The sequence below is a fragment of the Puma concolor genome, chromosome B2 (genome assembly GCF_028749965.1).
Source record: "Puma concolor isolate L17-30 chromosome B2, mPumCon1.1.hap2, whole genome shotgun sequence".
In the NCBI taxonomy this organism is placed as follows: Eukaryota; Metazoa; Chordata; class Mammalia; order Carnivora; family Felidae; genus Puma; species Puma concolor.
Window position 1 is genome coordinate 137,936,075 of NC_141671.1, and position 13,149 is coordinate 137,949,223.

The 13,149-nt window shown below is 46.2% G+C and overlaps 1 protein-coding gene across 3 annotated transcripts in view; it reads left to right on the forward strand.

The window, feature by feature from the left end:
* The window catches only part of MTHFD1L (methylenetetrahydrofolate dehydrogenase (NADP+ dependent) 1 like), a 195,528-nt gene that overhangs the window by 62,846 nt on the left and 119,533 nt on the right, over nucleotides 1–13,149 (forward strand). For all 3 annotated transcript variants that reach the window (XR_015251648.1, XM_086708121.1, XM_086708120.1), the window contains exons 18-19: nucleotides 4,066–4,206; nucleotides 7,751–7,819. Coding sequence is in view for 2 of the 3 variants with exons in the window: in XM_086708121.1 (XP_086564247.1) it covers nucleotides 4,066–4,206; nucleotides 7,751–7,819 (210 nt within the window). In the remaining variant the exon portion in view is untranslated. The remainder of the gene's footprint in view (nucleotides 1–4,065; nucleotides 4,207–7,750; nucleotides 7,820–13,149) is intronic.

Consider the following 13,149-nt stretch of genomic DNA (forward strand, 5'->3'; position numbering starts at 1 on the left):
TGCAGTTTCTCAGGCCCAGCAAGCCTTTTTCGTCTTTTGTGTGGGGTTTTGTTTTTTTACGTATAATAAACTTTATATTTTAAGATGGTGTTAGATTTATGGCCTTTACATTGTCAGATTTTTATTAGGGAAAAAATAATCACTTTTACTACAGTATTCAGTTGTCATACTTAATAGTCTTTTGGACCTTTTGAAATATTTTGAATTAAATAGCTAATACGTGGATTGAATCAAAACCGGCTAAGCCCGTGCACCTTCCCCCCCTCCATCCCCCAGACTCTTCTGCATCCTGGAACTCACACACATGAACCGATTTCCAACATGCTGGAAAACCAGAACCAGTGCCATATAATTTCAGGAAGCTTCTGAAAGATAGGAAGACATTCATTCGTTCATGTTCATGTATGTATATACACACAAAGAACGGAAGCTAGCAAGATTACACCGACCTCTGACATGAATTACTTCTGTAAAGAGGGTTGGGAATGAGGGGCGCAGTAAGGAAGTCCTCTCACATTTCCTTTGTGTACTTCTGTACTGTAACCAGTACTGGAGAGATGGGAGGTTAACCATGGCTGTGATTTGAACACCTTGTATCTTTAGCTCATTACACACATTTACACATCTATCTGGTTTGCAAATGGGAAAAGCAGGCATATAATGTCCAGTGACTTGCTCAAGGTTATATCCCATTGCTTTATGCATACATATTTTTAAATCAAAAGGGATTACATTTAAGAGCTTTAACTGGGTTTTTTTAAGCCATAAGTTTCTATTGATATACTTTTATGTTAATAAAGGTAGATCTATATTATCATTTTGGAATGGCTGTGTGATATCGCACCTTGTGGACGTAGTGTAATCAGTTCAGCCAGTTCCCTGTTAATGGCCACGTAGGGTGTTTACATAGGGCCGCGTAGGGTGTCGGGCTGTCATAAGCTGTAGGAACATACACACATATTTGTGTGCCTTGTCTGATGACGCCCTTAGGACAGACTCCCAGATCTGCAATTGGAGAGTCAAAGAAGAAGGAGATTTCCCATGATGATACACATTTCTATCCACGTTACCTGCCGGAAAAGCCGTGTTGATTCAGATACTTCCAATATTGCATATTGTTCTTGGTTTGAATTTGTGAAAAACAATAAAAATCTCTTCATATAATTTTGAAATACTTTATTTGCAAAACGGAAATGAGCATAGGTACTACATTCAGCCGATACAATGAATAAGAATAGTATTTAAGTTGGGGTGTCTAGGTGGCTCAGGCAGTTAAGCGTCGCACTTTGGCCCAGGTCATGATCTCACAGTTGGTGAGTTTGAGACCTGCATCAGGCTCTGCCCAGCACAGAGACTGCTTGGGATTCTCTCTCTTCTCTCTCTCTCTCTCTCTCTCTCACCCTCCCCTGCTTGTGCTTCCACTCTCTCTCTCAAAATAAAGAAGCTTTGCCTTTTTTTTTTTTTTTTTTACCATTTATTTATTTATTTATTTATTTTTGAGACAGAGACAGAGCATGAGCATAAACTTTCTTTTAAAAAAGTATTTATTTTTTATATTTACGTAAAATTTTTTTTAATGTTTCTCTATTTTTGAGAGAAAGGGAGACAGCGAGCTGGGAGGGGGAGAGAAAGAGGAAGACAGAATCTGAAGCGGGCTCCAGGCTCTGAGCTGTCAGCACAGAGCCCGACACGGGGCTGGAACCCACAAACCATGAGATCGTGACCTGAGCCAAAGTTGGTTGCTTCACTGACTGAGCCACCGACTCGTCTCAAAAAGAGAATATTTAAATTGACCCAATTCCAGTGGCTGAATTTTGAGGAAGGCATGTTCTTTGTTTCTCTTTTAGTTCATTTTTAATGTTCTTCAAGGCACAAAACCTTGAAATTATAATGATTACAAACGAAGAGCTTATATGTTATAAATTCTACTTATTATTACATAGTTAATATTATAAGAGTATCTCTAGTCTTATGTTTTATAAAGAAAGCCTCAGAATTTTCAGGCGTGTTTTATATGCACTGTTTATAATGGAATGGTGGTATAGAGAATCCTGAGTATGATACAGTGAAAAGTCACTGATTGGGTTGGGTTATATTGGATTATATATAGTTTGGATTGGGTTATATTGAAAATGTGATAATTGGGGCGCCTGGGTGGCTCAGTCGGTTGGGCGTCCGACTTCAGCTCGGGTCATGATCTCACGGTCCGTGAGTTCAAGCCCCGCGTCGGGCTCTGTGCTGACAGCTCAGAGCCTGGAGCCTGTTTCCGATTCTGTGTCTCCCTCTCTCTCTGACCCTCCCCCGTTCATGCTCTGTCTCTCTCTGTCTCAAAAATAGATAAACATTAAAAAAAAAAAGTGATAATTGAACATATTTGTGTTTGACTTTCAAGTACTATTTTTTCAATACCTCAGTGACTAGTGAAATCTCAACCTGGAAGTATCCAGAAAGCTCCTTATTTCCCTTCATTTCCTTTCTTGTCAGTGAAGGAAATGGACAATAACATGTTTCATAGGGTGACCCTGCCAGAGCACAGCCATTTTCTCCTTGTGTAAGCTTGAATTTGTCTGGCTCACGTGGCCCCTCAGGAAGAAGAGAATTCAGGTGGAGTCTAATGAAGTGATTTTTGTCCAGTAGGTTGGACTATAAAGAGGAGGAAGGCACGTTCCTTGTTTCTCTTTTAGTTCCTGTTGGCCTATGTCCAGCCTGGAGTGAGATCCAGAAGAGGGACTAGGAAAGCCCAGGAACATTTCACAGAAACTAGCTGCTGTCCAGCGTTTGTTGCTGGGTGCTTCAAGGTCTGATGTGGCCAAGCCCTTGTGAGCAGCTGAAAATTGATTGTGTCACCTTTTGACTTGGTGTCCACACTGCTGTGTGAAGCTCTAACTCTGGAAAACTGGCCTCAGAACCATCTTGCGCTGTCTGCCCCTCAGCTCTTTGCTGGACAAATGCCACCCCCTTGACACACCAATGAATGACAGTGGAGGCGGTCGGCAGGTATTTATTTAACAAATATGTATTGACTGCCCACTGGGTTTCACACCCAGTCCTCCATGCTGCAGACCCAGGAGTAAAGCCTCCCCAGGGTTCTTGCCTTCATGGCACTACTTCCTGAAGTGGGGAGATAGCCATCAGACAGACAGTCACGTTAATCATTGATTACAAATCTGAGACATGCTACAAAAGCAGACCACATGGTGCCATGGGCGGGAACAGCAGGGGCCTAGCCAGGCTGAGTCCTACTCAGCAGAACAAATCAAAGAACAGTTGTGGCCACAGTAGGGAGCCCACCCTAGGGAGCACCAAGCACAAGACTGTACATGTTTCTAGACACTCCAATTACTTGTGAATGGAAGATGGGCCCATTGAGGATAGACCCCCAGAAATATTGGCCCATTGAGGATAGACCCCCAGGAAGATGGGCCCATTGAGGATAGACCCCCAGGAAGATGGGCCCATTGAGGATAGACCCCCCCAGGAAGATGGGCCAGTTGAGGATAGACCCCCAGGAAGATGGGCCCATTGAGGATAGACCACCCAGGGAGATGGGCCCATTGAGGATAGACCCCCAGGAAGATGGGCCCATGGAGGATAGACCCCCAGGAAGATGGGCCCATTGAGGATAGACCCCCAGGAAGATGGGCCCATGGAGGATAGACCCCCAGAAAGATTGGCCCATTGAGGATAGACCCCCAGGGAGATGGGCCCATGGAGGATAGACCCCCAGGAAGATGGGCCCATGGAGGATAGACCCCCAGGAAGATGGGCCCATGGAGGATAGACCCCCAGAAAGATTGGCCCATTGAGGATAGACCCCCAGGGAGATGGGCCCATTGAGGATAGACCCCCAGGGAGATGGGCCCATTGAAGATAGACCCCCAGGAAGATGGGCCCATTGAGGATAGATCCCCAGAAAGATGGGCCCGTGGAGGATAGACCCCCAAGAAGATGGGCCCATTGAGGATAGACCCCCCAGCCTGCGGGAACCTACTTACTGAAATATGGCTCCTTGTACAAATGGCCATCCAGATGACATGGTCAGTGAGCAGTACTTCTGCTTTTCAGGCACAATTTGACATCGCAGTGGCCAGCGAGATCATGGCAGTGCTGGCCTTGACCGACAGCCTCACGGACATGAAGGAGCGGCTGGGAAGAATGGTGGTGGCCAGTGACAAAAATGGGCAACCCGTGACAGCAGAAGATTTGGTGAGTAATGTCCGTCTCAGGAACTCAGGAGAGCTCTCTGTGTCCCTGTGGTAGATTCAGGAGAATGAGGGTTTTCTTCTTACCAGCGTGTGTCAAGGAAATTCAGATGATTTCTGCAGACACATTTGTCCCTCACCAGCCTGTTTGTCATGCGGCAATGTGTTTGTACCTCTCTGCAGCCAAAGCACATGAAATTTATCTCCTAAGCTTTTCCTGATAGTTGCCTGTCCTGATCTCTGCTCCCTGGCTGGGGTGGGGCCGCCTCCTGTTAGCTCTCGGCTTTTTTACAAAGGGTGATCTGTGCCAGCTTTAAATCGAGGACAAATCGCCTTTCAAAAGACTAAGAAGTAAGCGGCTCCCCCTTCACGAAAGGGAAGCCAGGGACGCCTGGGTGGCTCAGTCAGTTAAGCGTCCAGCTCTTGATGGCATCTCAGGTCACGATCACACGGTCATGAGATCGAGCCCCGCCTCGGGCTCCACGTGCTGAGCGTGAAGCGTGCTTGGGATTCTTTCTCTGACCCTCCCCCGCTCGTTCTTTCTCTCTCTCAAAATAAATAAACATTTAAAAAACCAAAAAAGAAAGGTGAAGTGAAAATTGGCCCTGGCTTCTTAACCCTGTGCCTTACATTTGGGCGTCACATCATAACACCGGGTCTTGCCTTAATCAGTCTTCCCCATCTCGCTCCCTTTTGAGTTCAGTGATGCTCTTTGAGCTTTCGTGGTGTCCTGGCCCATCACTGTCTCTTGCTGGGCTTCCTCTAATTTGGCGTGCTCATCTCTCTTCCTCTTCGGAATCACCACCTTTTCTGTGAACTTAAACCCCATTGGTGGCATAGCTGTTTCATGTGCCTGGACCTGTTCCGAAGTGCGTAGGGTATGACACAGGCGTTTGGAAAGCCGTGCCACGCTCCAAACTTCAGCTGACTTTCCCACATCCGGGTCACATACCATGATGACAGCTGGATGCTCCCTGGCAGTTGGAAACCAGTTGTGGGAGGAAAAAGGCAAATTAGTATTTTATTAATTCCAGGGGCTTAGGATGTAATTGGAATCCTTTGCCAAAAGTTACTTTTTGGCTGCTTCTGAGAACCTGACTGACTCATCACATAGGTCTTGTCAATCAAATATTAAATATGTCAATTAAATTAAATGTGTTTTTATCAGCAGTCCCTGGGATGCTTAGAATAAAGCTTAATGAGAAAACCCAAATCCAGGTTGCTGTAAAGGTGTTGTATTTTTGAAACTGAGCCTGGGTGGCTCAGTCGGCCAAGCATCCGACTGTTGATTTTGGCTCAAGTCATGATCTCGTGTGAGATCGAGCCCCTTATCAGGCTTTGTGCTGTCAGCGTGAAGCCTGCTTGGGATTCTCTCTCTCTCTCTCTCTCTCTCTCTCTCTCTCTCTCTGTCTGTCTCTCTTCCCCTCCCACTTGCGCTCTTTCTCTCAAAATAAATAAATAAATAAATAAGCTTTTTTTTTAAATTATCAATATCTTGTAAACTGTGTAAGCTAAACATATTATGGTTTCTGTATCAATATATTTCTTTGCATGTTCTTAATATTGGGTATTAATAAATACGTATCAAGAATAGTTTGGAACTTAATCTGGAAATATTGTTTCCCTAGATTTATTTTGTGTGTGTGTGATACAAGTCTCAGATCTGGAAATAAACCCAAAGTTGACTCTTTGGGGTCATCTTTTGCCTTCCTTGTTCATAAAAAGCACCTATTTCTTCCAATTGTGTTTCATCAACCTGGAACTACCAATAGTTAGTCTTTCATAAAAAATTAAGGAAGGATTTTTAGAGCATCTATCTTTTCATTTCACTATTTTATAGCTTTTTTTTTTTTTTTAATTTTTTTTTTTCAACATTTATTTATTTTTGGGACAGAGAGAGACAGAGCATGAACAGGGGAGGGGCAGAGAGAGAGGGAGACACAGAATCGGAAACAGGCTCCAGGCTCTGAGCCATCAGCCCAGAGCCCGACGCGGGGCTCGAACTCACAGACCGCGAGATCGTGACCTGGCTGAAGTCGGACGCTTAACCGACTGCGCCACCCAGGCGCCCCTATAGCTTTTTTTTAAACACATTTTTTTAACGTTTATTCATTTTTGAGAGACAGAGACAGCACGAGCGGGGGGAGGGGCACAGAGAGAGAGAGAGGGAGACACAGGATCCGAAGCAGGCTCTGAGCTGTTAGCACAGAGCCCGACGCAGGGCTCGAACTCAAGAACCGAGAGATCATGACCTGAGCCCAAGTTGGACGCCTAACCGAGTGAGCCACCCAGGCACCCCTGTTTTATAACTTTTTATATACTTTGCTCGTGGTCAAAAGGATTTATGTATTGCCATGAGAATTGGAATAAATGGCTTCTGGAAGTTTCTCATAAGACGATCGCTTCTGCCATCCTCTGGAGGAATGTGTCCACACTCTGCCCCCTGGACTCCGCAAACGGACCAGAGCTGCTCTCTTTGCTTGGGCTCGATGACAGTCAAGTGTGTTGGGCGCAACAAGATAAGAGGCATCACCGACGCGGAGGGAGAATGTAATTGACTCACGTATTTTGAAAAGAGGAAGATTGGCTAGATTCTGCCACCTGATGCATTGAGATATGTTTCGTGGCATTTTTATCTTTCACGGGCGACATTGCCGTGCATTTACTCCTGTCGTAGCCTTACAATCACGGACGAGTGTTTTGAAGGCATCTGCCCAGTGTCTGTAGAAGAGGTGGAAGGGTTTTGTTTTGTTTTGTTTTGTTTTGTTTCTCTAAAGGTCCCTCTGTGGACTTCTTTGGCACACTTTTTCCGGTTGTTCTCAGATTTCTTCCCTGTTTCTTCCTTCTCCTGTCTTTTCCAGGAATGGGGAAGGGGATACAGTAGGGGCCTCACCCAGAGCTTTGTAGGACTGGGAGGGGGCAGTAGCCACATTTTATACACAGGCGGCATCGACTCTGTTCCGGGCAGACAGGCAGCATGAGAGATGGAAAAGGAGAAGCCTTCCAAATGTAGTTTTCTGAGTGCCTCTGGCTCTGCGGGATGAAACACTGGGAAACCAAGTGTTCGTTGGTTGGTTTGAGAAAAATGGGTGCTTTAGGACATTCCCCTTTATCCTTCTCCATTCCCACTCAGTAAATAGCCTTATTGTCATACTTTATCTGATTTCTTCAGGCAAGAGTATAATCTCTGATAATGAAAAAATAATGTGTGTAATTGCCGGAAGACACTTTTAGACAGACTGAAAGATCTGCTGTATGGCAAGCCTCTTAAACACCACCAAGGAAGGTGTTTTTAAAAAAAAAAAAAAAAAAGCAGGGACTGCTACTTCTCCATCACTTCACATCTCAGAATGGTTGACATGCATTCAGGTGGGGGAGAGAAGGATACGGCCGCCGGAGCCGTGGTACCCGTAGCTCCGAGCTGAGAGCCGCCTGTGGGAATGCCCACCTCTGAGGCGGGCTGGTGAGAAATGGCCATGAGATTCACCTTTGCACGGATGATCTTTTGTCAGTCACTTAAAGCAGGTTTTTTTTCCTCTCTCCTTTAGGGGGTCACAGGCGCATTGACAGTTTTGATGAAAGATGCAATAAAACCAAATCTGATGCAGACCCTAGAAGTAAGTGATTTTCTTTTTATAGAAATTGTTGACAGCGTTTGCATTCATCGGATCGCTTGTGCACCCCCACACAGCGTGAGCGTTTCCAGCCAACGTGAGCCCGCAGGGAGCATCCGAAAAAGTCCTTGGTCCTCCAAAAAAAAAAACAAACTTAAAAGTGTATTTACAGATTCTTTCCTTAGGTAATGCAGTACTAATTGACTGGAGTGGAGACTTTAAAACGCCATATCTAACACCTCAGTAAGTTATGTAGCCACGTTTATGTGATGTTTTCTGTTTTGCCTTTTTTGGACTTAGCTTTTCATAATCCATTAGGTTTGGGGTTTGGGGGGGTTTCCCCCCCAAGCAAAACACGCAGCGTATGCCAAGAAATGCTCCCCAGGCAAGCTTTTATAAGATTTGCCCTGCCCTTGTCTTCATCGAACTTAAATTTTCTCATCAAAATACCCGTATTTCAGTCTGGTTTTCTGGTCACTCAAGGGAGGCGGAGGCAACCAGCAGAGAAGGAAGGGGCAAGACAAACAATATCCACCCATTTATTCGTTCATTCAGCTGATAGAACGCTCGGTTTGAGCATACCCTCTGCCGTTCGCTAACCTTGACCTTGGCCACGCCTGTTCTCTCCCATGTGAAGGGATGATGGTACCGAAGACTAACTTAATGGGGTCGTTATGAAGGTTCGGTATTCATCTAACACGTGACACAGGCAGGCCTTGGAGCAGTGGCTCAGGACAACAAAGTCCCTGCCCTCTCGGAGCTTGTGCTTTAGTGGGGGAGACAGATGGCAGAGAAGTGTGTCGATATGTAGCATGTCAGCTGCCGGCAAAGACTGAAGAAGAAAAGTCAGAGGGGTTAAGGGAGCAGAGAGCGATGTGTGTGTGTGTGTGTGTGTGTGTGTGTGTGTGTGTGTGTCTGGCTGGTGTCTGGTGACCAGAGATGGGAGCAAGGCAAGAGACCGAGCTGTGTGTGAGGAGCAGCTTTGCGGGCGGAGGGTGACAGTTAGTGCAAAGCCTTTGGTCAGGAACGTGCTGTGCAGTCGGAGGGGCACCCGCCGAGAGCAGGAATCCAGACGCAGGACACCAGGACAGAAATGGTGGAACCAGACCAAGCTGGAAGGTGCGCAGTTGAGGGCGCGGGGCGGGGAGAGTGCAAGCGCCTTTCCGTGGGGCCTCTGCCTCCCGCAGCGTGAGCTCCATGCGACCAAGCGTTCGTTTCTCTGTCCCCGTCTATGTGGCCTCTTCGCGAGGTCTGACGCAGGTAACGTTTCTTCCTTCTGGAACACTTGGTTCTTCTGACTTCTGTGGTGCCTTGTGTCCCTGGACCTCCTGCTGGCCTCCCCTCCATTCCCTTTGCTGGCCTGTCCTCAGCTCAGCTTCTGAATGTTGGCGAGTGTGAGCCCTCCCTTCCCCCACCATCAGCCAGCCACATGATGACCCCCCAGACTCTCGTTCAGAATCTCCTGACCTCAGAATTTCAGAGTCGTAGGTGTGCCTGCCAAGAGCCGTTGCGTATCAAACTTAGTTATAAAATAGGGTCTTTGAGTTTCAGCCTGGCCATGGTTCCAGCCAAAGTCCTAGGAATCATCCTGGAGCCTGTCTCCATCCCTGCAGAGGCTTCTTCCGTGTGTGTGCCCGGCCTCCAGTGTACCCTCCTGCCCAGCTAGCCTCACTGCCTCCGCTCTCCCTTCCAGAATGCTTTCTCTGCTCCGCCACCCGAGAGCTCGGAAACTGAATCAGGCTCTGTTGCTCTCCTGCCTAGAGCCTTGGGTGGTTTACCCTGGTCCTCCCTCTGGCTGGAAACCTCGCAGGGTCTGGCCCTTGCCTGCCTCTTCCCCCATCCTCCCTCTCCCTGCCCGGGACATCCCTTGCAGACACCCGATATCCCATGTCTGGTTCCCTCCTGTACTTTAGGACTCATGTCCTTTATTTTATTTTTTTTCTTTCCAAGATTTTATTTTAATTCAACTTAGTTAGCATACAGTGTAGTCTTGGTTCAGGAGTAGAATCCAGTGATTCATCTCTTAACACCCAGCGCTCATCCCAAAGAGTGCCCTTCTTAATGCCCGTCACCCATTTAGCGCATTCCCCCTCCCACCTCGCATCCAGCACCCCTCAGTTTGCTCTCTGTATTTAAGAGTCTCTTCTGGTTTGCCTCGCTCCCTCTCTGTTTTTATCTCTTTTTTTCCCCTTCCCCTACGTTCTCTGTCATGTTTCTTAAATTCCACATAGGAGTGAAATCATATGCCCTTTACATATCAGCATCCTGGAGAGGCCTTCCCGGGACACTGTGTCCAACCCAGCCCCAGTCCCTGTGTCCTGTCACTGTCCTGTCATTCTCCGCATGTCAGGGAGTATCAGCGTAAGAGTCCCTACTTTGTTCATCCACCAGGATGAGAGCAGGACCTCTTCCACGTGGTTCACCACCGGATTGTGGCTCCTAGAAAGTGCCTTGCATGTACTAGGCGCTCGGCAAACATTTGTTGAATAATTAAACGACTACTTACTAACTTTTACTACGTCGCTCCTAAAAATACAGATTTGTTTAATAAACAACTGAGTGAATAAGCAAAAAGCTTAGAGACGTGACCCTGCTTCCTCATAACACTTCCCCCTCAAAAATGAACATACTGTTATCATCATTATTTGGGATCATCAGATTATTGTTTTAAATGATTATCTTCCTCAAATTAAAAATTACCTGCACTTTATAAGATAATGACCCATTCTAAAAGTCTAGTTCCATTAGGGAAGGAGTCAGTGGGCCGGGCTGCTCCCAAATGATTCTCGTACTCACATTTTGTGTCCATTTTTCACTTAAGACCAGGCCATTTGTCATTACGTTAACAGACAATGGGCATCGTTTAAAAAAATAACAAAACAGCGTTCAGTTAAAATACCACCTGCATTTATGAACTCTGCTACGTGGGTCCTAACCATTCCCAATGAACCTGGCTAACGAGTGGCACTTGGAATGTAAGTCAGCCTGTAACGTAAAAACCATTGTTCAGTATATAGATGGTGCTTTGGTCATGTTTGAATACCCTTGACTGTTGGTCCCCTAGCAGGTTATCAGGGGTTACCTTACTACTGGTTGCCAGGAGACCCGTAGTTCTCCGTCCTGGCTGCACGTTAGAATCTCCTGGAAAGATTTAGAGATACTAATGCTAGGCTCCACCCAGACCAAGTGAACCAGGATATCAGGGAGGTAGCGCCTGGGTATCCCAGGTGATTCTCATGTATGGCCAGAGTAAGAACTTCCCTGCGGAATATTTTTTTTTTTTAACGTTTATTTTATTTATTTTTGAGACAGAGACAGAGCATGAACGGGGGAGGGGCAGAGAGAGAGGGAAACACAGAATCGGAAGCAGGCTCCAGGCTCTGAGCCATCAGCCCAGAGCCTGATGCGGGGCTCAAACTCATGGACATGAGATCGTGACCCGGGCTGAAGTCGGACGCTTAACCGACTGAGCCACCCAGGCGCCCCACCCTGCGGAATATTTTAAGAAGACAGAGAAATGGAAATGTCTTAACATTTTAACCCTGGGTGAGCCATATATGTATCCATGTGCTGTCCAATATGGTAGCCTTTGGCCACACGTGGTTATTTTTATCTCAATTACTTTATTTATTTATTTTTTTTTTAATTTTTTTTTTCAACGTTTATTTATTTTTGGGACAGAGAGAGACAGAGCATGAACGGGGAGGGGCAGAGAGAGAGGGAGACACAGAATCGGAAACAGGCTCCAGGCTCTGAGCCATCAGCCCAGAGCCCGACGCGGGGCTCAAACTCACGGACCGCGAGATCGTGACCTGGCTGAAGTCGGACGCTTAACCGACTGCGCCACCCAGGCGCCCCTATCTCAATTACTTTAAATTGAATACAATTTCACATTTGGTTCCGCAGTCGTATGAGCTACCTTTCTATTTATATAGTTATTTTCTAAAAATTGGGGGGGCACCTGGGTGACTCAGTTGGTTAAGCATTCGGCTTCGGCTCAGGTCGTGATCTCGCAGTTCGTGGGTTCGAGCCCCGCGTCGGGCTCTGTGCTGATGGCTCGGAGCCTGGAGCCTGCTTTGGATTCTGTATCTCCCTTTCTCTCTGCCTCTCCCCTGTTTGTGCTCTGTCTCTCTTTCTCAAAAATAAATACTAAACATTAAAAAAAATTTTTTTTAATTTTTTGCCAGCTACATTTTAAGTGCCCTGTAACCTGTTGGATGGTGCGGATACAGAATATTTCCAGCATAGCAGAAAGCTCTTTTTCCTTTCTTTTTTCTTTTCTTTTTTTTTTTTTTAATTTTTTTTTCCAACGTTTATTTATTTTTGGGACAGAGAGAGACAGAGCATGAACGGGAGAGGGGCAGAGAGAGAGGGAGACACAGAATCGGAAACAGGCTCCAGGCTCTGAGCCATCAGTCCAGAGCCTGATGCGGGGCTCGAACTCACGGACCGCAAGATCGTGACCTGGCTGAAGTTGGATGCTTAACCGACTGCGCCACCCAGGCACCCTTCCTTTCTTTTTTCAAGGCACACTGCTGTATGCGGCACCTTGTTTGGAAAATATTCAGATTTGGGGGGTTTTTTTGTTTGTTTTGTTTTTAAGTAATCTCTATACTAAACATGGGGGCTTGAACTCACAACCCTGAGGAGGCTCTTTTATACAAAGCTCTCTTAGGGCTCTGGTAAGCAAATGATTAATTGAGGTATTAATCTTTGGAAAATTTTGAAAAATCCATTAAGGAGGATATCCATAGCCTTGTCATCATGAGAAACCAAGATGGTTCCTGCATTACTTTCCTATGTGTTCTGCATATGAAATAAAGTATTGAACTCATGGTAGGTATTTCTGTATCTTTGGACCAGTCCAGAGCTCCTTAGACTAAGTATTTAACTCAGTGTACTGTATCATAGCCACAAATATTAGGTGAGTGTGTGAGCATCTCTGGATTTGAATGTCTAACAATGATCTATAAATTTTTCCATTCAGACTCCATGCTATAGGAATTTCAAAACCAAGGCTCTAATGCTGCTTTAGTAATTAACCTGCTGTGTGGCCTTTAGTTTTAAATTAAAACACTGCCAATCGAGTCCTTACAGTGGTTATCTCAGGAATAGTGAAGTGTTTATGCTCATCCAGTCACACCCTGTCACCGCTACCACCACCAGACCAGTGTTTGATGCTTCTCAGACCAGTGGACACACTGAGTGCTGCTGTGTGTAGACAAGTGAAGGCATCTGCCTTCCCAGGGATGGAGCCTGTGACGTCCCCACTACGCTTTCCCTGGCACTGCTACCTTCACACAGGCAGCCATATTCCAGGACGGCAAGGGGAG